Source organism: Heterodontus francisci, chromosome 14 (assembly GCF_036365525.1).
Source record: "Heterodontus francisci isolate sHetFra1 chromosome 14, sHetFra1.hap1, whole genome shotgun sequence".
NCBI classification, from domain to species: domain Eukaryota; kingdom Metazoa; phylum Chordata; class Chondrichthyes; order Heterodontiformes; family Heterodontidae; genus Heterodontus; species Heterodontus francisci.
The window spans coordinates 26,151,550-26,177,038 of NC_090384.1; the positions used below are offsets into that span (position 1 = coordinate 26,151,550).

The 25,489-nt window shown below is 50.1% G+C and overlaps 1 protein-coding gene across 1 annotated transcript in view; it reads left to right on the forward strand.

The window, feature by feature from the left end:
- The first annotated feature begins 4,221 nt into the window (after positions 1–4,221).
- The window catches only part of LOC137376893 (ETS homologous factor-like), an 82,753-nt gene continuing 61,485 nt past the window's right edge, over positions 4,222–25,489 (forward strand). Inside the window, exons 1-2 of the mRNA XM_068045851.1 lie at positions 4,222–4,342; positions 5,290–5,367. Of these exons, the coding sequence (XP_067901952.1) occupies positions 4,222–4,342; positions 5,290–5,367 (199 nt within the window). The remainder of the gene's footprint in view (positions 4,343–5,289; positions 5,368–25,489) is intronic.

Consider the following 25,489-nt stretch of genomic DNA (forward strand, 5'->3'; position numbering starts at 1 on the left):
GCTCCAGGACATCACTGCTGGAGTTCCTTAGGGTAGTGTCCTAGGCCCAACCATCTTCAGCTGCTTCATCAATAACCTTCCTTCAATCATAAGGTCAGAAGTGGGGATGTTCGCTGATGATTGCACAATGTTCAGCACCATTCGCAACTCCTCAAATACTGAAGCAGTCCATGTAGAAATGCAGCAAAACCTGGACAATATCCAGGCTTGGGCTGATAAGTGGCAAGTAACATTTGCACCACACAAGTGCCAGGCAATGACCACCTCCAACAAGAGAGGATCTAAACGTCTCCCCTTGACTTTCAATGGCATTACCTTCACTGAATCCCCCACTATCAACATCCTAGGGGCTACCACTGACCAGAAACGGAATTGGAGTAGACATATAAACACCGTGGCTACAAGAGCAGGTCAGAGGCTAGAAATCCTGTGGGAAGTAACTCACCTCCTGACTCCCCAAAACCTGTCCACCATCTAAAAGGCACAAGTCAGAAGTGTGATGGAATACTCTCCACTTGCCTGGATGGGTGCAGCTCCAACAACACTCAGGAAGCTTGACACCATCCAGAACAAAGCAACCCACTTGATTGGCACACCATGCACTAACATTCACTCCCTCCACCACCGACGCACAGTGGCAGCAGTGTGTACCATCTACAAGATGCACTGCAGCAATGCACCAAGGCTCCTTCGACAGCACCTTACAAACCCGCGACCTCTACCAACTAGAAGGACAAGAGCAGCAGATGCTGGGAACATCACCACCTGCAAGTTCCCCTCCCAGTCACACACCATCCTGACTTGGAATTATATCGCCGTTCCTTCACTGTCACGAGGTCAAAATCCTGGAACTCCCTTCCTAACTGCACTGTGGGTGTACCTACTTCACATGGACTGCAGCGGTTCAAGAAGGCAGCTCACCACCACCTTCTCAAGGGCAATTAGGGATGGGCAATAAATGCTGGCATTGCCAGTGACACCCACATCCCATGAATGAATAAAAAAAAGTTTGGGAGGTGGGAATGCTGCCTTGAGACACCAGTGTTGGATGTGAGAACACAATGGGCAGGAAATCTGACACGATCAGGTAGAGCTTCTGCTTTGGACACAACTGGTGATTCCAGTCCCACATGTGCCCAAAATTGCATTCATTTTGAATCCATTTTTCTTCCGAGTTTCCGCCCAACTTATTTGCATATTGCCGAATGCAAAATCTGCCATGATCCAGCGCTATCGGATAGTGTTTTACAATGCAATTTTTAAAAAAAACTTTTTTTCAAAAAATATTCCTTGAGTGGTGACTAGGTGCAGGTTGATTAATAAAGCTGAAATCGGGGTTCTCACAAAAAATAGGTACTTTAAATCATTCCACCACCTGTGAGTAGCCCAATTTTAAATTCATCAAAATTACATCTAAAACAATTTTCTAGGTTGATGGGGGTACTTAGTTCCTTAGTGAACGCTAAAGGAAATTTCATTCAAAACTTTTGAAAAAAGATCTAATACTGTCCCTGCACCCAAAAGAATCAGCTTAAATTTGGAACCTCCTCCAAGGCCTGCAAATGAGTGCAATTAGTGAAAACTGACCAGCAGGTCATGGAGCAAAGGCAAACAATATGTTAATGGTGTGTTGAAAGACAAAGCATTAGCACAGATAAGGTGTTAACGGACTGAAAATTGAACAGCCGCAAATACAAACATGAAAAAAACAGTGGGTAAGCAAACTGAACAAACTATGATAAAATAAAATAAAATAAAATAAACAATAACTATCTTCTGATATGTCTTCCTTTTTCCTCAACCGAGGATTCCCCCATGCTGTGGTTGACAGGGCCCTCAAATGTATCCGGCCCATTTCCCGCACCTCTACACTCACCCCTTCCCCTCCCTCCCAGAACTGCGACAGGGTTCCCCTTGTACTCACTTCCCACCCCATCAGCCTCCATATCCAAAGGATCATCCTCCGCCATTTCCGCCACCTCCAGCGTGATGCCACTACCAAACGCATCTTCCCCTCCCTTCCCCTGTCAGCATTCCGAAGGGATCGTTCCCTCCGTGACACCCTGGTCCACTCCTCCATTACACCCACCACCTTGTCCCCTTCCCATGGCATCTTCCCCTGCAATCGCAGGAGGTGTAATACCTACATTGGGGAGACCAAATGCAGACTGGGTGACCACTTTGTGGAAAACCTCCGCTCAGTCCGCAAGCAGGACCCCGAGCTTCCGGTTGCTTGCCATTTCAACACTCCCCCCTGCTCTCATGCTCACATCTCTGTCCTGGGCTTGCTGCAGTGTTCCAGTGAACATCAACGCAAGCTCGAGGAACAGCACCTCATTTAACGATTAGGCACACTACAGCCTGCCAGACTGAACATTGAGTTCAATAATTTCAGAGCATGACGGGCCCCCCATTTTACTTTTAGTTATCATTATTTTTTTCTTTTTCCTTTTTTTCGTGTTTATTTTATTTTATTTTATCTTTGTTTGTTCAGTTTGCTTAACCACTGTTTTTTTTCATGTTTGTACTTGTGGCTGTTCAATTTCCAGTCCGTTAACACCCTATCTGTACTAATGCTTTGTCTTTCAACACACCAATAACATATTGTTTGCCTTTGCTCCATGACCTCCTGGTCAGTTATTCTCTGTGACCTTGTCCTATCTGCACCTTCTCCTTTGTTAACTCTTGCCCCACCCCCGCTTTACTTGCTTAAACTCTTTTACATTTCTAATACCTGCCAGTTCTGAGGAAGGATCACTGAGCTGAAACGTTAACTCTACTTCTCTCTCCACAGATGCTGCTTGATATGCAATGCAGTCTGACACTGGTATGTCCACGCACAGTGCATGCTGATTTTTTTTCTGGTTTTTCCAAAAATATACTTTATTGACAAAATTTGTAAAAAAATACTTTCCAAGATTCAAATTGGACTTTTCATAAAGTGCGATAAAGATAGTTTCTTTCAATACAGCACGTGAGGTGCCTCACTACCCTTGCTCTTTCAGGTTGTATTTACACTGTACATTTGCATTACATACCAAAAAACATTATCTGGTGCATACAGCCCGAAGGGTTTTACACAGGTTCCAGCCCCTTGGTATACTATGGTGCGAGAACCTTACACAGCAGCCTTTCTCCATTGAGCATTTGCGGTGGCTGCCCCAAGCTTTAGTGCATCCCTCAGCACATAGACCTGAACCTTGGAATGTGCCAGTCGGCAACACTCAGTCGTTGACAGCTCTTTGCACTGCAAGACCAGCAAGTATCGGGCTGACCACAGTGCATGGTTATCAGTTTGTAAAGGGCAGGGCGCCTTTATCTCTAGTGCTGAAAGAACAGGCGATCCTTCCTTGACCCATCTGCAGATGCAGACTCTAAATTGGACAGGTGAAAAGGTGGGAGTTTCAGCATCTTGCTGCTCTGATAGGAATCTGAATGTTGAATCAGCTACATATTTAGTGAATATAAAGAAATTCAGGCTGGAAAACAGGACCAGTCACTGCATCCATTGGGAATTTAGGGCCTCTGTACTGTCAAGCTATCTTCTCTTCTCACTGCACTGTGATATACCCAACAGGGGCTGTTACATCCACACACTTAAAGTGATTGCTGCACACTTTTCATTACTATCACCTTGGGCAGGCACATCTTAATGTTCCTTGTTATTAATGTTCCTAAACATTCACCTCTAACCCCTGGCCTGAAAAGGAATAAAATATTCACTTTCCTATTTGATTGTAGCGCTGGGAATGCTGTCCGAGGAGAGGAATGTGGCCCAAAGCACTAGGAATACTGCATAAGGAACAGGGAGTGCTGTCCAAAGAGCTCTAGAATATTGTCCAAGGAAAGTGGAATGCTGCCCAAGAAGCTGGGAATGCTGTCCAAAGGAAGAGCAGTGCTGCCCAAGGAGTTGGGAATGCTGTCCCAGGAGCTTAGGAATTCTGCCCAAAGCTCCTCATTAATCCTCTTAAAATAAAAAATCAATGTTCCTTCATTTTTTCACTGATGGTCATCTGTATTTATCATGTAAAGACACAAAGCAGCACCAACACAGGGAAATAGTGTTAGACTGGTTGTGCCCCAATGCTTACTCACACTTCACTCACATTAGTGCACAGAGGACGATGTGAACCCAGGTGAGGGCTGCACTGGCTAGGGCTGTGGGAGGCAGTGGCTAGGACGTAGAACACATGAAGAAAGGCTATTTGGATGTGATGCTGGATGGAGAGCGGCCCTGGTGGAGCATTGACCCAGCAATGTGTCAACACCATCGGGAGACGATCGGGCAAGGGGAACATTAGCAGAAAAAGGAAGAGCAGGAAGAACCCAGCCATGTATCAATGTAAAAGCAAAATAATGTACATGCTGGAAATCTGAAATAAAACCATAAAGTTGGAAATACTCAGCAGGTCTGGCAACATCTGTGGAGAGAGAAACAGAGTTAACATTTCAGGTCCGTGACAGTTCTGATGAAAGCTCACAGAACTGAAGCGTGAACTCTGTTTCACTCCCCACAGGTGTTGCCAGACCTGCTGAGTATTTCTAGCACTTTCTGTTTTTATTTACTCTTATCAAAGTACCTGCGTGGATCCTGCTTACCAAAGCCACTCACACAGGAACAGTGAGGATGGGAGTGGTGGTGGTTGAAAGCAGGACTGAAGTTGTTTACCCATCGAATTTTACCTCTGCCTAATTGAGGTTCCCCACTCACAGGAGGAACTGTAGCTTTAATTAGAAAACTGACACTGATTTATTGCGTGATTCAAATATGACTCAGGCTAACTAGTTGGACAGGTTTTACTGTTGATACAAGGGACTGGTTAACAAATAACCATTTGTACGATTGCCACTGTAAAGATTTGAATAGTTAAGTCACTCCACGTACACCTCAGGCACAGCCAGCACTTCCCTTTCATTTTAATCACTTATTTCCTGCAGAGGATATATATATTTATTGAAGTAACTTCCTCCAGTGGAGCTCAGTCACTGAGCACGGGAGACTCAGTGTTCTGTACACAGTGGCCAAGCCCTGAACAGCAACTGCAGTGTTTGTATTAACTAGCAGTCAAATGTTTATGTAAAGCATAGCACATGCAAATTAACAAGCTCCTTTTTGTTTAACTCATAACTACAGCCAATCGAATAGAAGGAAGCCAAGGTAGGGGAAGCCCCCCCAGAGTGACAAAGTCCTTCACAGGCCTCCGAATTATTTAAATTACTTCTGGCCCTATCTTCACGCAACATAGAGAACCAGGGATAACTTCATTTATCAAGCCATCTCTCGCTCAGTATTAAGGGAGTTGCTGCATCTGTCATCTTACCCATTGCTCTGGCACCATTGGAGGGATACACCTAGACCTGTGTCAGGTAAGTTTTGAAGCTCGTTAATATGGCTTTAATCTGCCTACTCTTTTAACTACACTAGTCCTGATGTAAAAACAGTAAACACTGGAAATACTCAGCAGGTCAAACAGCATCTGTGGAGAGAGAGACAGAGCTAATGGCTGGAATTTTCTGGGAGCTTTGGGCACAGCCTGGGAGGCAAGAAAGCTGGTAAAATGGCATGGGAAGGTGTTAGAGGGGTGCCCACCATCTTTTCACTGTCATGCCATTTTTCCAGTAGGGGTAAAGTTGGCAACTCGGACACCCATCGGGCAGCCAATTGAACTTCTTAGGTGGTCAATTAAGGGCCACTTCCTGCCTCTGCAGGCATTTTGTCCATGCTGGAGGTCCCACCACACCCTGGGGAGACTGCTGGGTGAAACCTGGCAGCCTCCAAGCGGGTTCTAGAGAGGGACCACTTTTATGGGCACTCCATGGCCCACGGAGGGGTGCTCCTGACAGCAATGGCCAATCGTGCGGCAATGGCGCCACCGACACTCATCGATCCCTACCACCACCACCTCCCATATCGACTGCTACAATCCCCCTTCCTCCCTGGCCCTGGCATTTCCCAACCCCATTTACCTTTCTTCGAGGGTGTCCAGCCATTGAGGCACCCTCTCTCTGGTGTTGCAGCCTCAGCAATGGCCACTGCCAGCAATGGCGCTGCTGAGGCTGTTGAGCTACAGGCCCTCTGACTGAGCCAGCAGCTCTTGGGGACTGGCCGTCCTCCTCAATTGGACAGCAGCCCCGCTGGCAGCCTCTTAATTGGCCGCCATTGGCAATATGCCGCCCCATGCCCCGCTGTCATCTGAAATGGGGTCACCTCCCACTTTGGCCCCAGCGGCGGGACTTCTGCCATCCCAATACAATTCAGCCCAATGTTCCAAGGTTGATGATCTTTTGACAGAACTGGTTGCTATAGATTAGTGTGCCAGTATTTTTCATTATGCAGTACTGTAAAAAACACCTTTGCAATATTGATCACTTAGATAATATTAAAAGATGGCTAAATTTTTGGTTAGGAAAATGGCTAAGGGCTTTACAGATCAGTACAGTTTTAGAGATAATTATGTGTGGGCCATGGTGGATCATCAGCTGCTGTACCTTTGCCAATGTCTGGTCAGGTAAGGTGGACCCTTCATGGGCATGGAATGTAGGTGGTAAAGAGAAACTTCCTGGGGCTTAGTTAATTAAATGTTGAAGTGGAGGGAAGGGGAGCACCTTGCAGAATATTTTCTCAGATAATTAAATAGGTGGTAGCAAGTCCATGCAAGGGATTGGGTGTAGGTGAAAGGAATCTGCTTGAAGTGTCAAGTAACATTTCTCATTACCCCTTCCTGCATCTGCTTAACTCTCCCAAAAGTAACTGTAGTTTAACTTTAGGTGCCAATCTAACTCATGCATTTGCTTGTCTCTTGCACCAATGTCAGTGTGGGGAAATAAAAGCAAAATACTGTGGATGCTGGAAATCTGAAATAAAAACAGAAAGTGCTGGAAATACTCAGCAGGTCTGGCAGCATCTGTGAAGAGAGAAGCAGAATTAACGTTTCAAGTCTGTGACCTTTCATCAGAACTGGCAAAGCTTAAAAATGTAATAGGTTTTAAGCAAGTGAAGCGGGGATGGAGGGGAAAAGAACAAAAGGGAAGGTGTGTGATAGGCCAGAGGGCAGGAGAGATTAACTGACAAGGAAGTCATGGAACAAAGGCAAAGGGAATGTGCTAATGGTGTGGTGAAAGACAAAGCATTAGTCCAGAGAGAGACATGACAGAATAATGAACAGCTCTGTCCTAAAGAATAAATATGAAAAAACAAGTTTAAGGCAAGCAGATGATTAAAAAATAAAATAAAATAGAAATAAAAATGGCCAGTCGTGCTCTGAAACTATTTAACTCAATGTTAAGCAGATATGTAGACAAACTTTGGAAAGATGTAAAGGTAACAGGGTTGTAGTGGTGGGTGATTTTAACTTCCCCTATATTGACTGGGACTCACTTAGTGCTAGGGGCTTGGATGGGGCAGAATTTGTAAGGAGCATCCAGGAGGGCTTCTTGAAACAATATGTAAATAGTCCAACTAGGGATGGGGCTGCACTGGACCTGGTATTGGGGAATGAGCCCAGCCAGGTGGTCGAAGTTTCAGCAGGGGAGCATTGATTAGAATCCAGGAACAGCATGTTCCTGTGAGGAAGAAGGATAAGTTTGGCAAGTTTCGGGAACCTTGGATAACGCGGGATATTGTGAGCCTAGTCAAAAAGAAAAAGGCAGCATTCGTAAGGGCTGGAAGGCTAGGAACAGACGAATCCCTTGAGGAATATAAAGACAGTAGGAAGGAACTTAAGCGAAGAGTCAGGAGGGCTAATAGGGGTCATGAAAAGTCATTGGCAAACAGGATTAAGGAAAATCCCAAGGCTTTTTATACGTATATAAAGAGCAAGACTGCAACAACTACCGTGGAATCTCCCTGCTCAGCATAGTGGGGAAAGTCTTTGCTCGAGTCGCTCTAAACAGGCTCCAGAAGCTGGCCGAGCGCGTCTACCCTGAGGCACAGTGTGGCTTTCGTGCAGAGAGACCGACCGTTGACATGCTGTTCTCCCTTCGTCAGATACAGGAGAAATGCCGTGAACAACAGATGCCCCTCTACATTGCTTTCATTGATCTCACCAAAGCCTTTGACCTGGTCAGCAGACGTGGTCTCTTCAGACTACTAGAAAAGATTGGACGCCCACCAAAGCTACTAAGTATCATCACCTCATTCCATGACAATATGAAAGGCACAATTCAACATGGTGGCTCCTCATCAGAGCCCTTTCCTATCCTGAGTGGCGTGAAACAGGGCTGTGTTCTCGCACCCACACTTTTTGGGATTTTCTTCTCCCATGCGTTCACATGCGTTCAAGTCCTCTGAAGAAGGAATTTTCCTCCACACAAGATCAGGGGGCAGGTTGTTCAACCTTGCCCGTCTAAGAGCGAAATCCAAAGTACGGAAAGTCCTCATCAGGGAACTCCTCTTTGCTGACGATGCTGCTTTAACATCTCACACTGAAGAGTGCCTGCAGAGTCTCATCGACAGGTTTGCAGCTGCCTGCAATGAATTTGGCCTAACCATCAGCCTCAAGAAAACGAACATCATGGGGCAGGACGTCAGAAATGCTCCATCCATCAATATGGGCGACCACGCTCTGGAAGTGGTTCAAGAGTTCACCTACCTAGGCTCAACTATCACCAGTAACCTGTCTCTAGATGCAGAAATCAACAAGCGCATGTGAAAGGCTTCCACTGCTATGTCCAGACTGGCCAAGAGAGTGTGGGAAAATGGCGCACTGACACGGAACACAAAAGTCCGAGTGTATCAAGCCTGTGTCCTCAGTACCTTGCTCTATGGCAGCGAGTCCTGGACAACATATGTCAGCCAAGAGCGACGTCTCAATTCATTCCATCTTCGCTGCCTCCGGAGAATACTTGGCATCAGGTGGCAGGACCGTATCTCCAACACAGAAGTCCTCGAGGCGGCCAACATATCCAGCTTATACACACTACTGAGTCAGCGGCGCTTGAGATGGCTTGGCCATGTGAGCCGCATGGAAGATGGCAGGATCCCCAAAGACACATTGTACAGCGAGCTCGCCACTGGTATCACACCCACCGGCCGTCCATGTCTCCGCTTTAAAGACGTCTGCAAACGCGACATGAAATCCTGTGACATTGATAACAAGTCATGGGAGTCAGTTGCCAGCGTTCGCCAGAGCTGACGGGCAGCCATAAAGACGGGGCTAAAGTGTGGTGAGTCAAAGAGACTTAGTAGTTGGCAGGAAAAAAGACAGAGGCGCAAGGGGAGAGCCAACTGTGTAACAGCCCCGGCTAACAAATTTCTCTGCAGCACCTGTGGAAGAGCCTGTCACTCTAGAATTGGCCTTTATAGCCACTCCAGGCGCTGCTTCACAAACCACTGACCACCTCCAGGCACTTACCCATTGTCTCTCGAGATAAGGAGGCCAAAGAGATAAAGAGCAAGAGGGTAACTAGGGAAAGGGTTGGCCCACTCAAGGACAGAGAAGGGAATCTATGTGTGGAGCCTGAGGAAATGGGCGAGGTACGAAATGAATACTTTGCATCTGTATTTACCAAAGAGAAGGACTTGGTGGATGATGAGCCCAGGAAAGGGAGTGTAGATAGTCTCAGTCATCTCATTATCAAAAAGGAGGAGGTGTTGGGTGTCTTGCAAAGCATTAAGGTAGATAAGTCCCCAGGGCCTGATGGAATCTACCCTAGAATACTGAGGGAGGCAAGGGAAGAAATTGCTGGGGCCTTGACAGAAATCTTTGCATCCTCATTGGCTACAGGTGAGGTCCCAGAGGACTGGAGAATAGCCAATGTTGTTCCTTTGTTTAAGAAGGGTAGCAAGGCTAATCCAGGAAATTATAGGCCAGTGAGCCTTACGTCAGTGGTAGGGAAATTATTGGAGAGGATTCTTCGGGACAGGATTTACTCCCATTTGGAAACAAACGAACTTATTAGCGAGAGACAGCATGGTTTTGTGAAGGGGAGGTCATGTCTTACTAATTTGATTGAGTTTTTTGAGGAAGTGACAAAGATGATTGATGAAGGAAGGGCAGTGGATGTTATCTATATGGACTTCAGAAAAGCCTTTGACAACGTCCCTCATGGCAGACTGGTACAAAAGGTGAAGTCACACGGGATCAGAGGTGAGCTGGCAAGATGGATACAGAACTGGCTCTGTCATAGAAGACAGAGGGTAACAGTGGAAGGATGCTTTTCTGAATGGAGGGATGTAACTAGTGGTGTTCCGCAGGGATCAGTGCTGGGACCTTTGCCGTTTGTAGTATATATAAATGATTTGGAGGAACATGTAGCTGGTCTGATTAGCAAGTTTGCAGACGGCACAAAGGTTGGTGGAGTTGCGGATAGTGATGAGGATTGTCAGAGGATACAGCAGGATATAGATCGGTTGGAGACTTGGGCGGAGAAATGGCAGATGGAGTTTAATCCGGATAAATGTGAGGTAATGCATTTTGGAAGGTTTAATGCAGGTGGGAAGTATACAGTAAATGGCAGAACCCTTAGGAGTATTGACAGACAGGGAGATCTGGGCGTACAGGTCCACAGGTCACTGAAAGTGGCAATGCAGGTGGATAAGGTAGTCAAGAAGGCATACGGCATGCTTGCCTTCATCGGTCGGGGCATAGAGTATAAAAATTAGCAAGTCATGCTGCAGCTGTACAGAACTTTAGTTAGGCTACACTTAGAATATTGTGTGCAATTCTGATCGCCACACTACCAGAAGGACGTGGAGGCTTTGGAGAGGGTACAGAAGAGGTTTACCAGGATGTTGCCTGGTCTGGAGGGCATTAGCTATGAGGAGAGGTTGGATAAACTCGGATAGTTTTCACTGGTACGACGGAGGTGGAGGGGGCGACATGATAGAGGTTTACAAAGTTATGAGCGGCATGGACAGAGCGGATAGTCAGAAGCTTTTTCCCATGGTCGAAGAGTCAGTTACTAGGGGACATAGGTTTAAGGTGCAAGTGGCAAAGTTTAGAGGGGATGTGCGAGGCAAGTTCTTTACACAGAGGGTGGTGAGTGCCTGGAACTTGCTGCTGGGGGAGGTGGTGGAAGCAGGTACGATAGCGATGTTTAAGAGGCATCTTGACAAATACATGAATAGGATGAGAATAGAGGGATACGGACCCCAGAAATGCAGAAGGTTTTAGTTTCGATAGGCATCATGATCGGCGCAGGCTTGGAGGGCCGAATGGCCTGTTCCTGTGTTGTACTGTTCTTTGTTCTTTGTTGAGTCTGGAAGGCTGTAGAGTGCCTAATCAGAAAATTAGGTGCTGTTCCTCAGCTATACAGGGCATTGGTGAGACCACATCTGGAATACTGTGTACAATATTGGTCTACTTACTTGAGGAATGTGTAAATGCGTTGGAGGTAGCACAGAGAAGGTTTACTGGACTAATACCTGGAATGGGTAGGCTGTCTTACGAGGAAAGATTGGACAGGCTAGGCTTGCATTCGCTGGAATTTAGAAGAGTAAGAGACGACTTGATTGAAACATATAAGATCCTGAGAAGTCTTGACAGGGTGGATGTGGAAAGCATGTTTCCTCTTGTGGGAGAATCTAGAACTAGGGGTCACTGTTTAAAAATAAGGGGTCACCCATTTAAGACAGAAATGAGGAGAAATTCTTTCTCTCAGAGAGTCGTGAGTCTTTGGAATTCTCTTCTTCAAAAGGCGGTGGAAGCAGAGTCTTTGAATATGTTTGAGGCAGAGGTAGATAGATTCTTTATAAGCAAGGGGGTGGAAGGTTATCAGGGGTAGGTGGAAATGTGGAGTAATCAGTTCAGCCATGAACCTATTGAATGGCGGAGCAGGCTCGAAGGGCCGAGTGACCTACTCCTGCTCCTAATTCGTATGTTTGCATGTCTTCAAGCTTGCGTTCATGTTCACTGAAACACTGCAACAGGCCAAGGACAGAAATGTGGGCATGGGAGCAGGGTGGTGAATTGAAATGGCAAGCAACTGGAAGCTCAAGGTCATGTTTAGTTTAGTTTATTGATACAGCACTGAAACAGGCCCTTCGGCCCACATGATTGCAGACTGAACGGAGGTGTTCTGCAAAGCGGTCACCCAATCTGCGTTTGGTCTCCCCACTGTAGTTTTTGGGGCCATCTGCTAAGAGGCAATGAGGGGAACAATGATAGTGAAACTGGCCGGACAGATTTTGTTCCTGAGACTTGAGCCCTGATTTTAACAGAACTAGGCAGTCCAGGACTGGCGGATTCGGGTCAGACGCCCATTTTCCACCCCACCCAATTTTACTCTCCACTGATTTCCTTTCAGATGGGGCATATAACAGGTACTCAACCCAAACCCTCATCCAGGTGGGTTCGGTTCAATTCACTGTATCAGTGTACAGCTGGCATCAAAGAGCAGGTGGTCTTATTTTTCATGTCTTCCTAACAGCACAGTGGGTGCACCTACACTACAAGACTGCAACGGTTCAAGAAGGTAATTCACCACCACCTTCTCAAGAGCATCTAGGGATGAGCAATAAATGCAGGCCTTGCTGGCGATGCTGACATCCCATGAACGAATAAAAAAAAGTTCCCATTTATTCACATGCCTTTGTTCATGTCTTTAATGCTCCATGAGATGAAATCTCACCCTGAACATTTCCCCTCTCAATGCAATGAGATGAAAAACTGATAAAAGTCATCAATCGCCAGGTGGCCGTGCAGGGAATGGCCGAGTCATCTTTACAATTGATAGGCCTTTGACACAGTGTGGACTATTTGCAGTCTCCTTCTTTCCACTGCCTGGTCATGGATTGGCAATAATAGGCCCAGCCTCCAGAATTGAGCAGGTGAGGATAGGGTCTGCGGTACATCAGAATGTTACAAATAACACTAAGACTATTTTCATTTCATCAGCTCAGGTCATACTCTACTCACTCACCTGTTCCAGTCTCTGTACTTGATTTATCCCTGTGCAGTCTTCAGAATGTCTGCTATTTTTAAAAAAATCCCAGCTGTATCCATTTAAGGGCTGCTAACATATTTGATAATCTGTTCCCCCTCTGCCTCGCTCTTCCTTTAAGTGTTAACTGTGGTTCAATGGTCACACCCTTGTCTCTGAGTCAGAAGTTCATGGGTTCAAGTCCCACCACAAAGACATGAGCAAATAATCTAGGTCGATACTCCAGTGCAATACTGAGTGAGTGCTTTACTGTCAGAATTGCTATCCTTTGGATAAGGTATTAAACTGAGGCCCCCCTCGACCCTCTTAGGTGGATGTAAACAATTCCAGGGCACTACTAATTGAAGAGCAGGGGAGTTCTCTCCAGTTTGCTGAGCCAATATTTATCCCTTACCTAATACCTAAAAAACAGATTATCTGGCCAAGTACTTCATTGCTGTTTGTGGGAGCTTGCTGTGCACATTATGGCTGTCAAGTTTCCTACATTACAACAGTGATGACACTTCAGAAGTGTCTGAAGTGTTTTGGGACCAAAGACTAAACACAAAAAGAATTTGTCAGCAAGAGTCAGCAGGTCAGGCAGCTCCCATGGAGAGAGAAGTGACAGGCTGACCTGTTCATGTCAGCATCTGACCCTGCTCCTGTTCAACTCCTCAGCGAGTGCTACAATATTTGGCCACAGACTTGTGTTGCATTGCCTCAGAAATTCACATAAAATGGATGCAACAATTTTAAATTTACAAAAAATAAGCATCTGCAAATCGATTGAAGACATGCAGTTTTGAAGGAGAAATGTTTCCTGGCAGATTGACCACACCCATCACCTCCCATCCCTCACAAATCAGTGCAGACTGAAAATGGGTTAAGAGCACAGGACAATCTCTGGGAATATAATCTGATGTTGCTGCCAACAACACTCACAAAGAGAAAGGGATGGAGTGCGGCGATGTGATTTCCAGGCGCATCTTGCATTACTGGTCCCATCTCAAGTTAAATATTCAAAGTTATTGCAAACTGTTGGCAGATTAAGGCCACGTCTGTACTGGACAACCCAAGATGTGAAGCTGAAGACATTAACTTGCATATTTGCATCATGACATTGCAATATTGGCTGCACGATGAACCACATAAACATCTCACATGACACACTCATCACCAGACCCACTCCACATGACACCCTAATCACAAGACCCACTCCACGTGACACCCTAATCACAAGACCCACTCCACGTGACACCCTAATCACAAGACCCACTCCACGTGACACACTCATCACCAGAACCACTCCACGTGACACCCTAATCACAAGGCCCACTCCACGTGACACACTCATCACCAGACCCACTCCACGTGACACCCTAATCACAAGACCCACTCCACGTGACACACTCATCACCAGACCCACCCCACGTGACACCCTAATCACAAGACCCACTCCACGTGACACACTCATCACCAGACCTAACTCACGTGACACGCTCATCACCAGACCCACCTCACCTGACACATTCATCACCAGACCCACTCCACGTGACACCCTAATCCCCAGACCCACCCCATGTGACAGGATGATTTTCAGAATCCCTCTGAACCATTGCAAGTGTTTGGTGACATGGCTCCAGTAGATCTAGAGGAGGAGCAACAGATCCCACTGTGGGTTGGGAGAGGCAAGGGTGGAAGGGACCCATCTCTGAGCCTCATGACGAGGGCCCCACTAAATTCATGGCTGTGAAAATGCATCACAGACCGTGAATTCTCGGGTTGTCTACGAAATTGGCCATTTTGTGAACTTTGCATGTCTTATTCATTGACACAAGGCTCTCCTCACTGTTTGCTGGGCATTTTGCAAACTTCACGTGTTTTAGTGATTGACGCAAGACTCAACCCCCTGATTGGTAAATGTGGGAGGGCTTTTGGTGCAGTTTTGAGAGAAGCAGTCTCAAGTACTCGCAGGAAAGTGAGAATGCCAGAATGAGCAAATCAAAAATGGCCACACATTGAGTGAAAGAATTTGGAAGCCAAATTCTGGATGCCGATGGTGGAATTCTGTTTAGTACAAGCTGCAATGTTTTGTTGGATCACATGGTTCAAGGTTCAGCGCCATTTGAGTCCAAAGGCTATCACAGCAGAAAAAGAGCATTCGACACTGCAGTGCTGGAAAATGAGCATGTAAAAAAACAAGCAACGATTTCATTGCTTGTAAAGAAGTTGACAGAGTTCAGAAAATCGGCAATTGGTTACAATGGAACTTGTGGATGCTTTTGCAATCGCCAACATACCATTGGAAAAGCTTGATCACCCAAAGCTTTCCAAGTGCAAATAAACTATGACAGGACTACCTACCAAAGGTTTTTGCTACACATTGTGAGGAGATGAAGTCTCAGATTAATGCCAGTGAGGCTTTTGCAATTATGTTGATGAGTCCATCGATGAGCAAGACAACTAATGTGCTGCATGTTTTGTTTAATTTTATGTCTGGTAAGGCCAAAGATGTATAGTCAGGACAGCTAACAACAGTGCTCACATACTGCGTCCACTTAGCTGTTAATTACACCACAGTTTCCCAAGTGATAATCAAAACCATTTCAAAATATGGTGCAGATTTTAACCAAGTGTCCGCTTTCATTAGTGTCAATGAAACTTGCAGGACAAAATCTTTCAAATCTGTGCTCCAAGTGTAATGCCTATTGCTGTCCATATTACATATAATGCATATATAATATCTCTTGTCAGTGAGTTGTAGAAAAGCGAATTTGGTAAAGTTTACAAACTGGTCAGCGACATTAAAAAGATCTTCTAACACTGCCCTAGCCACAAGCTTTGATTCAGGCAACACATTGCAAAGGTGGCTGAAATGGCTGAAATTGGGGAACAAAACATCCCCCTTCCTCTGGAGCCAGTAATTACACATTGGAGCTCTTGGTTTCGGGCAGTACAGTGTGATGCAGCTCACCTGAAATACTACTCAGACTTCATCTCAGAAGAGCTCACACTGACACCAAAAACACAGGTTTTAACAGACATTGTAACCCTTCTAAACGATGTGTAGCTTTATGAGGAGGTTCAGTTTGTTGCCAAGAGTACTACACGACTGATGGATTTAATCACTTGGTTTGAATTTCGACATGTCACAATCCACAAAGCTTACAATAATGTAACGGATGTACTGTTCTGGGCTGAAGCACAGTCAAATGAACAACACTCTGATGGCGCTGAATTTAATGCCTGTGCTCAACAGGTGTTTTGTTGCATGGCAAAGAAGATCAAACAATAGTACTGTTAGGAGGAAGAGTCAAGCTGTGAAAAAAAAGAAGCTCAGAGGTTTCAACAGCATTCTGCAGCGTTCCTGAAAGCTGTGTGTATCTTTGATCCTGCACAAATACACCTGTTGATGCTGGATTTAAACTCGTTTGATGCGATTCCTGGTTTTGCCAAGAACTGCAGACTGGAGATTCCTGCTTATAAAAGCATTGCAAAAGAAGCAGACTGTAGTTTACCTGTGCTACAGTTTTGGAAATCTGTGGAATGCAGAATCCCCCACCTTGCAAGGCTAGCACGGCGTTCCCTGACAATTCCAACCAACACTGTGGAAGTGGAGAGATCTATGTTTAAATATGCAGGTGTTCACAGCTCAGAGATAAGGAATGAAGAAAGAGACAGTTGCAGGTTGCTCCATGCTCACATTCAACCACTGACTTCAATGAGTGAAGAATGTGACCTGGTTATAGTCATATTTTTACAATAGTTTTTGAGTATACAATTAATGCCATTTGAAACCAGATACTTCCCTTGTATTTTTTTTTGTTTTAACTAAATAATTTTCATGGTTTGTTATGACATCGTGAAATTTACGATTTAAATACGTGAAATCGTGAAATTCACAATTCTTAAAATGCTGAGACTCGAACACTAAGGTCAAAGTGTCTTAAGCAAATGCTTGTGCTCACTCATCCCAGAAGATCTTGTTCTATGGGGTGTGATGATAATGACTGTCATCCAACTTTTACTGTTTTATATCCCACATAAACAATGGAAATGCAAATAATAAATGAATGCCTTACTGTATATAACCACTCCCTTTGTTCCCTTTGGAGATGTTATTACAGGTACTGTAATTACACTGTTAAACAGCTCCATTTAACACCTGATACAGGAACTGGTACAGTGGACAGAATTAATGGTGTCCCTGGGAGTGGGTTGGGAGACAGGGACATGCCGGAGAATTGGGAGGGTAATGCTGGTGTGGAACCATGGTGACGTGATGTCGGGTCCGCATTCTTCCAGTGGTGGGAAACATCCAAGGCAGTATTGTCGCGACAACATAGCCAGAGGGCAATTGAGTTCCTTGACAAGCCAATTTACTCTCAGGTACATGTTGTTGTTCGTGATTCAGTGCACTGTTTGGAATTCACCAAACGGCATATGGAGATCATGGGCTGTCAGATTCCCAAACCGCTTAAAGCTGATGACGATGAGACAAGGCCTCAGGTTTGCCTGTGGATTTCAGCCATAACAAAGTTGCTTACATTCGTCTTTCAAATTAGCTGGAAGAGAGGGGAGAGGAAGACATTACCGGACAGCGGCGGCAGATCTCTGAGCGGGAACAGTATTCCAGTATTGGGCTCACAGGGGCAGTGGGACAGTACCCTGCTGTTGGGCTCACAGGGGCAGTGGGACAGTACCCTGCTGTTGGGCTCACAGGGGCAGTGGGACAGTACCCTGCAGTTGGGCTCACAGGGGCAGTGGGACAGTACCTTGCTGTTGGGCTGACAGGGACACTGGGACAGTGCCCAGTTGTTGGGCTGACACGGGCAGTGGGACAGTACCCTGTGGTTTTGCTGACAGGAGCATTGCGACAGTACCCTGTTGTTTGGCTGACAGGGGCAGTGGGACAGTACCCTGCTATGGGCTGACAGGGGCAGTGGGACAGTACCCTGTTGTTGGGCTGACAGGGGCAGTGGGACAGGGCAGTGGGACAATAACCTGCTGTTGGGCTGACAGGGGCACTGGGACAGTACCCTGCTGTTTGGCTGACAGGGGCACTGGGACTGTACCCTGGCGTTGGACTGACAGGGGCAGTGGGACCGTACCCGGTTGTTGGGCTGACAGGGGCAGTGGGACAGTACCCTGCTGTTGGGCTGACAGGGGCAGTGGGACATTACACTGCTGTTTGGCTGACAGGGGCAGTGGGACAGTACCCTGCTGTTTGGCTGACAGGGGCAGTGGGACAGTACCCTGTTGTTGGGCTGACAGGGGCACTGGGACAGTACCCTGCTGTTTGGCTGACAGGGGCAGTGGGACAGTACCCTGCTGTTGGGCTCACAGGGGCAGTGGGACATTACACTGCTGTTTGGCTGACAGGGGCAGTGGGACAGTACACTGCTGTTTGGCTGACAGGGGCAGTGGGACAGTACCCTGTTGTTGGGCTGACAGGGGCACTGGGACAGTACCCTGCTGTTGGGCAGACAGGGGCAGTGGGACAGTACCCTGTTGTTGAGCTCTCAGGGGTAGTGGGACAGTACCCTGCTGTTGGGCTGACAGGAGCAGTGGGACAGTACCCTGTTGTTTGGCTGACAAGGGCTGTGGGACAGTACTCTGCTGTTTGGCCTGCAGGGGCAGTCGGACAGTACCCTGCTGTTGGGCTGACAGGGGCACTGGGACTTTACCCTGTTGTTGGGCTGACAGGGGCAGTGGGACAGTACCCTGCTGTTGGGCAGACAGGGGCAGATGGACAGTACCCTGTTGTTGGGCTGACAGCGGCAGTGGGACAGGGCAGTGTGACAGTACCCTGCTGTTTGGCTGACAAGGGCATGGGGACAGTACCCTGCTGTTGGGCTGACAGGGGCACGGGGACAGTACCCTGCTGTTTGGCTGACAGGGGCAGTGGGGCAGTACCCTGCTGTTTGGCTGACAGGGGCACTGGACAGTACCCTGTTGTTGGGATGACAGGGGCAGTGGGACAGTACCCTGCTGTTTGGCTGACAGGGGCACTGGGACAGTACCCTGTTGTTGGGATGACAGGGGCAGTGGGACAGTACCCTGTTGTTTGGCTGACAGGGGATGTGGGACAGTACCCTGCTGTTTGGCTGACAGGGGCACTGGGACAGTACCCTGTTGTTTGGCTGACAGGGGCAGTGGGACAGTACCCTGCTGTTTGGCTGACAGGGGCACTGGGACAGTACCCTGTTGTTGGGATGACAGGGGCAGTGGGACAGTACCCTGTTGTTTGGCTGACAGGGGATGTGGGACAGTACCCTGGCGTTGGACTGACAGGGGCAGTGGGACAGTACCCAGTTGTTGGGCTGACAGGGGCATTGGGTCAGTACCCTGCTGTTTGGCTGACAGGAGCAGTGGGACAGTACCCAGTTGTTGGGCTGACAGGGGCAGTGGGACAGTACCCAGTTGTTGGGCTGACAGGGGCAGTGGGTCAGTACCCTGCTGTTTGGCTGACAGGAGCAGTGGGACAGTACCATGCTGTTGGGCTCACTGGGGCAGTGGGACAGTACCCTGCTGTTTGGCTGACAGGGATAATGGGACAGTACCCTGCTGTTTGGCTGACAGGGGCAGTGGGACAGTACCCTGTTGTTGGGCTCTCAGGGGTAGTGGGAGAGTACCCTGCTGTTTGGCTGACAGGGGCAAAGGGACAGTGCCCTGCTGTTGGGCTCACAGGGGCACTGGGACAGTACCCTGTTGTTGGGCTCTCAGGGGTAGTGGGACAGTACCCTGCTGTTGGGCTGACAGGAGCAGTGGGACAGTACCCTGCTGTTGGGCTCTCAGGGGCTGTGGGACAGTACCCTGCTGTTGGGCTGACAGGGGCAGTGGGACAGTACACTGTTGTTGGGCTGACAGGGGCAGTGGGACAGTACCCTGCTGTTTGGCTGACAGGGGCAGTGGGACAGTACCCTGCTGTTGGGCTGACAGGAGCACTGGGACAGTACACTGCTGTTTGGCTGACAGGGGCTGTGGGACAGTACCCTGTTGTTTGGCTCTCAGGGGCAGTGGAACAGTACCCTGTTGTTTGGCTCACTGGGGCAGTGGGACAGTAACCTGCTGTTGGCCTGACAGGGGCAAAGAGACAGTACCCTGTTGTTGGGCTGACAGGGGCAGTGGGACAGTACCCTGCTGTTTGGCTGACAGGGGCACTGGGACAGTACCCTGTTGTTGGGATGACAGGGGCAGTGGGACAGTATCCTGTTGTTTGGCTGACAGGGGATGTGGGACAGTACCCTGGCGTTGGACTGACAGGGGCAGTGGGACAGTACCCAGTTGTTGGGCTGACAGGGGCAGTGGGTCAGTACCCTGCTGTTTGGCTGACAGGAGCAGTGGGACAGTACCATGCTGTTGGGCTCACTGGGGCAGTGGGACAGTACCCTGCTGTTGGACTGACAGGGGCAGTGGGACAGTACCCAGTTGTTGGGCTGACAGGGGCAGTGGGTCAGTACCCTGCTGTTGGGCTGACAGGGGCAGTGGGACAGTACCCTGCTGTAGGGCTGACAGGGGCAGTGGAACAGTACCCTGTTGTTTGGCTCACTGGGGCAGTGGGACAGTACCCTGCTGTTGGCCTGACAGGGGCAAAGAGACAGTACCCTGCTGTTGGGCTGACAGGGGCAGTGGGACAGTACCCTGCTGTTGGCCTGACAGGGGCAAAGAGACAGTACCCTGCTGTTGGCTGACAGGGGCAGTGGGACAGTACCCTGCTGTTTGGCTGACAGGGGCAAAGAGACAGTACCCTGCTGTTGGCTGACAGGGGTACTGGGACAGTACACTGCGGTTTGGCTGACAGGGGCAAAGGGACAGTGCAATGCTGTTTGGCTGACAGGGGCAAGGGGAAATTACCCTACTGTTGGGCTGGCAGGGGCAGTGGGACAGTACACTGCTGTTGGGCTGACAGGGGCACTGGGACAGTACCCTGCTGTTGGGCTGACAGGGGCAGTGGGACAGTACCCTGCTGTTGGGCTGACAGGGGCAGTGGGACAGTACACTGTTGTTGGGCTGACAGGGGCTGTGGGACAGTACCCTGCTGTTGGGCTGACAGGGGCACTGGGACAGTACCCTGTTGTTTGGCTGACAGGGGCTGTGGGACAGTACCCTGCTGTTGGCCTGACAGGGGCAAAGAGACAGTACCCTGCTGTTGGGCTGACAGGGGCAGTGGGACAGTACCCTGCTGTTGGCCTGACAGGGGCAAAGAGACAGTACCCTGCTGTTGGGCTGACAGGGGCAGTGGGACAGTACCCTGCTGTTTGGCTGACAGGGGCAAAGGGACTCTGCCCTGCTGTTGGGTTCACAGGGGCAGTGGGACAGTACCCTGCTGTTGGGCTGACAGGGGCATGGGGACAGTACCCTGCTGTTTGGCTGACAAGGGCAGTGTGACGGTACCCTGCTGTTGGGCTGACAGGGGCACGGGGACAGTACCCTGCTGTTTGGCTGACAGGGGCAGTGGGGCAGTACCCTGCTGTTTGGCTGACAGGGGCACTGGACAGTACCCTGTTGTTGGGATGACAGGGGCAGTGGGACAGTACCCTGCTGTTTGGCTGACAGGGGCACTGGGACAGTACCCTGTTGTTGGGATGACAGGGGCAGTGGGACAGTACCCTGTTGTTTGGCTGACAGGGGATGTGGGACAGTACCCTGCTGTTTGGCTGACAGGGGCAAAGAGACAGTACCCTGTTGTTTGGCTGACAGGGGCAGTGGGACAGTACCCTGTTGTTTGGCTGACAGGGGCAGTGGGACAGTACCCTGCTGTTTGGCTGACAGGGGCACTGGGACAGTACCCTGTTGTTGGGATGACAGGGGCAGTGGGACAGTACCCTGTTGTTTGGCTGACAGGGGATGTGGGACAGTACCCTGGCGTTGGACTGACAGGGGCAGTGGGACAGTACCCAGTTGTTGGGCTGACAGGGGCATTGGGTCAGTACCCTGCTGTTTGGCTGACAGGAGCAGTGGGACAGTACCCAGTTGTTGGGCTGACAGGGGCAGTGGGACAGTACCCAGTTGTTGGGCTGACAGGGGCAGTGGGTCAGTACCCTGCTGTTTGGCTGACAGGAGCAGTGGGACAGTACCATGCTGTTGGGCTCACTGGGGCAGTGGGACAGTACCCTGCTGTTTGGCTGACAGGGATAATGGGACAGTACCCTGCTGTTTGGCTGACAGGGGCAGTGGGACAGTACCCTGTTGTTGGGCTCTCAGGGGTAGTGGGAGAGTACCCTGCTGTTTGGCTGACAGGGGCAAAGGGACAGTGCCCTGCTGTTGGGCTCACAGGGGCACTGGGACAGTACCCTGTTGTTGGGCTCTCAGGGGTAGTGGGACAGTACCCTGCTGTTGGGCTGACAGGAGCAGTGGGACAGTACCCTGCTGTTGGGCTCTCAGGGGCTGTGGGACAGTACCCTGCTGTTGGGCTGACAGGGGCAGTGGGACAGTACACTGTTGTTGGGCTGACAGGGGCAGTGGGACAGTACCCTGCTGTTTGGCTGACAGGGGCAGTGGGACAGTACCCTGCTGTTGGGCTGACAGGAGCACTGGGACAGTACACTGCTGTTTGGCTGACAGGGGCTGTGGGACAGTACCCTGTTGTTTGGCTCTCAGGGGCAGTGGAACAGTACCCTGTTGTTTGGCTCACTGGGGCAGTGGGACAGTAACCTGCTGTTGGCCTGACAGGGGCAAAGAGACAGTACCCTGTTGTTGGGCTGACAGGGGCAGTGGGACAGTACCCTGCTGTTTGGCTGACAGGGGCACTGGGACAGTACCCTGTTGTTGGGATGACAGGGGCAGTGGGACAGTATCCTGTTGTTTGGCTGACAGGGGATGTGGGACAGTACCCTGGCGTTGGACTGACAGGGGCAGTGGGACAGTACCCAGTTGTTGGGCTGACAGGGGCAGTGGGTCAGTACCCTGCTGTTTGGCTGACAGGAGCAGTGGGACAGTACCATGCTGTTGGGCTCACTGGGGCAGTGGGACAGTACCCTGCTGTTGGACTGACAGGGGCAGTGGGACAGTACCCAGTTGTTGGGCTGACAGGGGCAGTGGGTCAGTACCCTGCTGTTGGGCTGACAGGGGCAGTGGGACAGTACCCTGCTGTAGGGCTGACAGGGGCAGTGGAACAGTACCCTGTTGTTTGGCTCACTGGGGCAGTGGGACAGTACCCTGCTGTTGGCCTGACAGGGGCAAAGAGACAGTACCCTGCTGTTGGGCTGACAGGGGCAGTGGGACAGTACCCTGCTGTTGGCCTGACAGGGGCAAAGAGACAGTACCCTGCTGTTGGCTGACAGGGGCAGTGGGACAGTACCCTGCTGTTTGGCTGACAGGGGCAAAGAGACAGTACCCTGCTGTTGGCTGACAGGGGTACTGGGACAGTACACTGCGGTTTGGCTGACAGGGGCAAAGGGACAGTGCAATGCTGTTTGGCTGACAGGGGCAAGGGGAAATTACCCTACTGTTGGGCTGGCAGGGGCAGTGGGACAGTACACTGCTGTTGGGCTGACAGGGGCACTGGGACAGTACCCTGCTGTTGGGCTGACAGGGGCAGTGGGACAGTACCCTGCTGTTGGGCTGACAGGGGCAGTGGGACAGTACACTGTTGTTGGGCTGACAGGGGCTGTGGGACAGTACCCTGCTGTTGGGCTGACAGGGGCACTGGGACAGTACCCTGTTGTTTGGCTGACAGGGGCTGTGGGACAGTACCCTGCTGTTGGCCTGACAGGGGCAAAGAGACAGTACCCTGCTGTTGGGCTGACAGGGGCAGTGGGACAGTACCCTGCTGTTGGCCTGACAGGGGCAAAGAGACAGTACCCTGCTGTTGGGCTGACAGGGGCAGTGGGACAGTACCCTGCTGTTTGGCTGACAGGGGCAAAGGGACTCTGCCCTGCTGTTGGGTTCACAGGGGCAGTGGGACAGTACCCTGCTGTTGGGCTGACAGGGGCATGGGGACAGTACCCTGCTGTTTGGCTGACAAGGGCAGTGTGACGGTACCCTGCTGTTGGGCTGACAGGGGCACGGGGACAGTACCCTGCTGTTTGGCTGACAGGGGCAGTGGGGCAGTACCCTGCTGTTTGGCTGACAGGGGCACTGGACAGTACCCTGTTGTTGGGATGACAGGGGCAGTGGGACAGTACCCTGCTGTTTGGCTGACAGGGGCACTGGGACAGTACCCTGTTGTTGGGATGACAGGGGCAGTGGGACAGTACCCTGTTGTTTGGCTGACAGGGGATGTGGGACAGTACCCTGCTGTTTGGCTGACAGGGGCACTGGGACAGTACCCTGTTGTTTGGCTGACAGGGGCAGTGGGACAGTACCCTGTTGTTTGGCTGACAGGGGCAGTGGGACAGTACCCTGCTGTTTGGCTGACAGGGGCACTGGGACAGTACCCTGTTGTTGGGATGACAGGGGCAGTGGGACAGTACCCTGTTGTTTGGCTGACAGGGGATGTGGGACAGTACCCTGGCGTTGGACTGACAGGGGCAGTGGGACAGTACCCAGTTGTTGGGCTGACAGGGGCATTGGGTCAGTACCCTGCTGTTTGGCTGACAGGAGCAGTGGGACAGTACCCAGTTGTTGGGCTGACAGGGGCAGTGGGACAGTACCCAGTTGTTGGGCTGACAGGGGCAGTGGGTCAGTACCCTGCTGTTTGGCTGACAGGAGCAGTGGGACAGTACCATGCTGTTGGGCTCACTGGGGCAGTGGGACAGTACCCTGCTGTTTGGCTGACAGGGATAATGGGACAGTACCCTGCTGTTTGGCTGACAGGGGCAGTGGGACAGTACCCTGTTGTTGGGCTCTCAGGGGTAGTGGGAGAGTACCCTGCTGTTTGGCTGACAGGGGCAAAGGGACAGTGCCCTGCTGTTGGGCTCACAGGGGCACTGGGACAGTACCCTGTTGTTGGGCTCTCAGGGGTAGTGGGACAGTACCCTGCTGTTGGGCTGACAGGAGCAGTGGGACAGTACCCTGCTGTTGGGCTCTCAGGGGCTGTGGGACAGTACCCTGCTGTTGGGCTGACAGGGGCAGTGGGACAGTACACTGTTGTTGGGCTGACAGGGGCAGTGGGACAGTACCCTGCTGTTTGGCTGACAGGGGCAGTGGGACAGTACCCTGCTGTTGGGCTGACAGGAGCACTGGGACAGTACACTGCTGTTTGGCTGACAGGGGCTGTGGGACAGTACCCTGTTGTTTGGCTCTCAGGGGCAGTGGAACAGTACCCTGTTGTTTGGCTCACTGGGGCAGTGGGACAGTAACCTGCTGTTGGCCTGACAGGGGCAAAGAGACAGTACCCTGTTGTTGGGCTGACAGGGGCAGTGGGACAGTACCCTGCTGTTTGGCTGACAGGGGCACTGGGACAGTACCCTGTTGTTGGGATGACAGGGGCAGTGGGACAGTATCCTGTTGTTTGGCTGACAGGGGATGTGGGACAGTACCCTGGCGTTGGACTGACAGGGGCAGTGGGACAGTACCCAGTTGTTGGGCTGACAGGGGCAGTGGGTCAGTACCCTGCTGTTTGGCTGACAGGGGCAAAGGGACTCTGCCCTGCTGTTGGGTTCACAGGGGCAGTGGGACAGTACCCTGCTGTTGGGCTGACAGGGGCAGTGGGACGGTACCCTGCTGTTTGGCTGACAGGGAC